This window comes from Etheostoma spectabile, chromosome 22, assembly GCF_008692095.1.
Source record: "Etheostoma spectabile isolate EspeVRDwgs_2016 chromosome 22, UIUC_Espe_1.0, whole genome shotgun sequence".
Taxonomy (NCBI): Eukaryota; Metazoa; Chordata; class Actinopteri; order Perciformes; family Percidae; genus Etheostoma; species Etheostoma spectabile.
Window position 1 is genome coordinate 11,531,827 of NC_045754.1, and position 1,284 is coordinate 11,533,110.

The 1,284-nt window shown below is 37.1% G+C and overlaps 1 protein-coding gene across 2 annotated transcripts in view; it reads left to right on the plus strand.

The window, feature by feature from the left end:
• Positions 1 to 594, plus strand: part of zic1 (zic family member 1 (odd-paired homolog, Drosophila)) — a 2,537-nt gene extending 1,943 nt beyond the window's left edge. The window contains exon 3 of one of the 2 annotated variants that reach the window (XM_032503769.1): positions 361 to 594. In XM_032503769.1, coding sequence (XP_032359660.1) covers positions 361 to 561 — 201 coding nt within the window. In that variant the 3' untranslated portion in view covers positions 562 to 594. The remainder of the gene's footprint in view (positions 1 to 360) is intronic. The other variant, XM_032503770.1, reaches the window with a different exon arrangement.
• Positions 595 to 1,284: the final 690 nt, after the last annotated feature.

A 1,284-nucleotide genomic window follows, 5' to 3' on the forward strand; every position in this document is an offset into this window, starting at 1 on the left:
TTTTTATAAAGTCACAAAATGTTAATAACAGCTTAAAGATGTTTTTGCAGCTTGACTGGTAGTGAGAATAACAACCTTTCTGTTGTGTAATATTTTGAGAAGAGTTCACAGCTTTTTGTTTTTACAGAAACAGAGAAACATAATTTGCCTTGACACGTTCTTTCTTTTTTTCCTTTCAACCGACAAATCAGATTAAGATCTTAATGAGAATAACAATGTTGTGGGTATGGTTTTTGCAGATGTTCAAAACAGTCTTGATTTATTTTTGATTCACTGCTTGTCTTGTATTTACACAAAAACAAACTCGAGACAAAACAGCCTTTGCAGGATGCTTTTTTTTTAACATTTGTCTTATTGTTGAAGGTCCACGAATCCACCAATCCAGCACCGCAGCCATCTCCAGCGGCCAGTTCAGGCTACGAGTCGTCCACACCTCCCACTATAGTATCCCCGTCCACAGAGAACCAGAGCAGCAGCTCCATATCACCAGCAGCCTCAGCAGTACACCACACAACCAGCCACAGCACGCTGTCGTCAAATTTCAATGAATGGTACGTGTAAATATTTTTGGGGAGAAAGAGACTGCAGAATTAAAAAAAAAAAAAAATCCTGCTTGGAATCAAAGACTTTATAAAGTCAGCCAGTGAAACACGGACTGAGAAAACACGGGAGGCCCGAACGATCAATTAAAGGCTGTCTTAATGTCAATGTAAGAGAATGCATGGACAAAAAGGAGGCAAGGACAGCCACCGAGTTAAACTTTTTTTCCTTCAGTATTTCTTTGAGTCTTTTATTTTTACTGAGAGACTGCTCAGAAGAGATCTCAAAAAAGCATGCTATCTCCGGGTAGAGGCCTGAATTTTGTACATAAGGATTTCACCAAGTTGGGAAAAAAATGTAATATTTTATTTTGTAAATAGTTCTATCACAGTTTAAGGGAATTTGTGAAAATGTGGTCCCTAGATATATGGAAAAACGAGATGGTTTTAAGAATATTGCGATGAATAGACTTCATTGAAAAGAATGTTATAGTTGTGAACCAAATGTGAATTATTCAGTATTACTACAGTCTACACGTCGACCTAACCGACTCTTAGTATTAATGTGCTTTTGTAGCCTATTCAGTGCAACATTTTCGTCCAAGGTCCAGTTTGAGTAGCACAGTATCATTGTTGTTATTTAATGTCATGTCGATAAATCGTGTAGTGAAAGCCTGAAATTCCGTGTCAATCTGTTTATGTACGTGATAAATATAAAATCTCTGTCAATTGCTTTGTCTGAAAG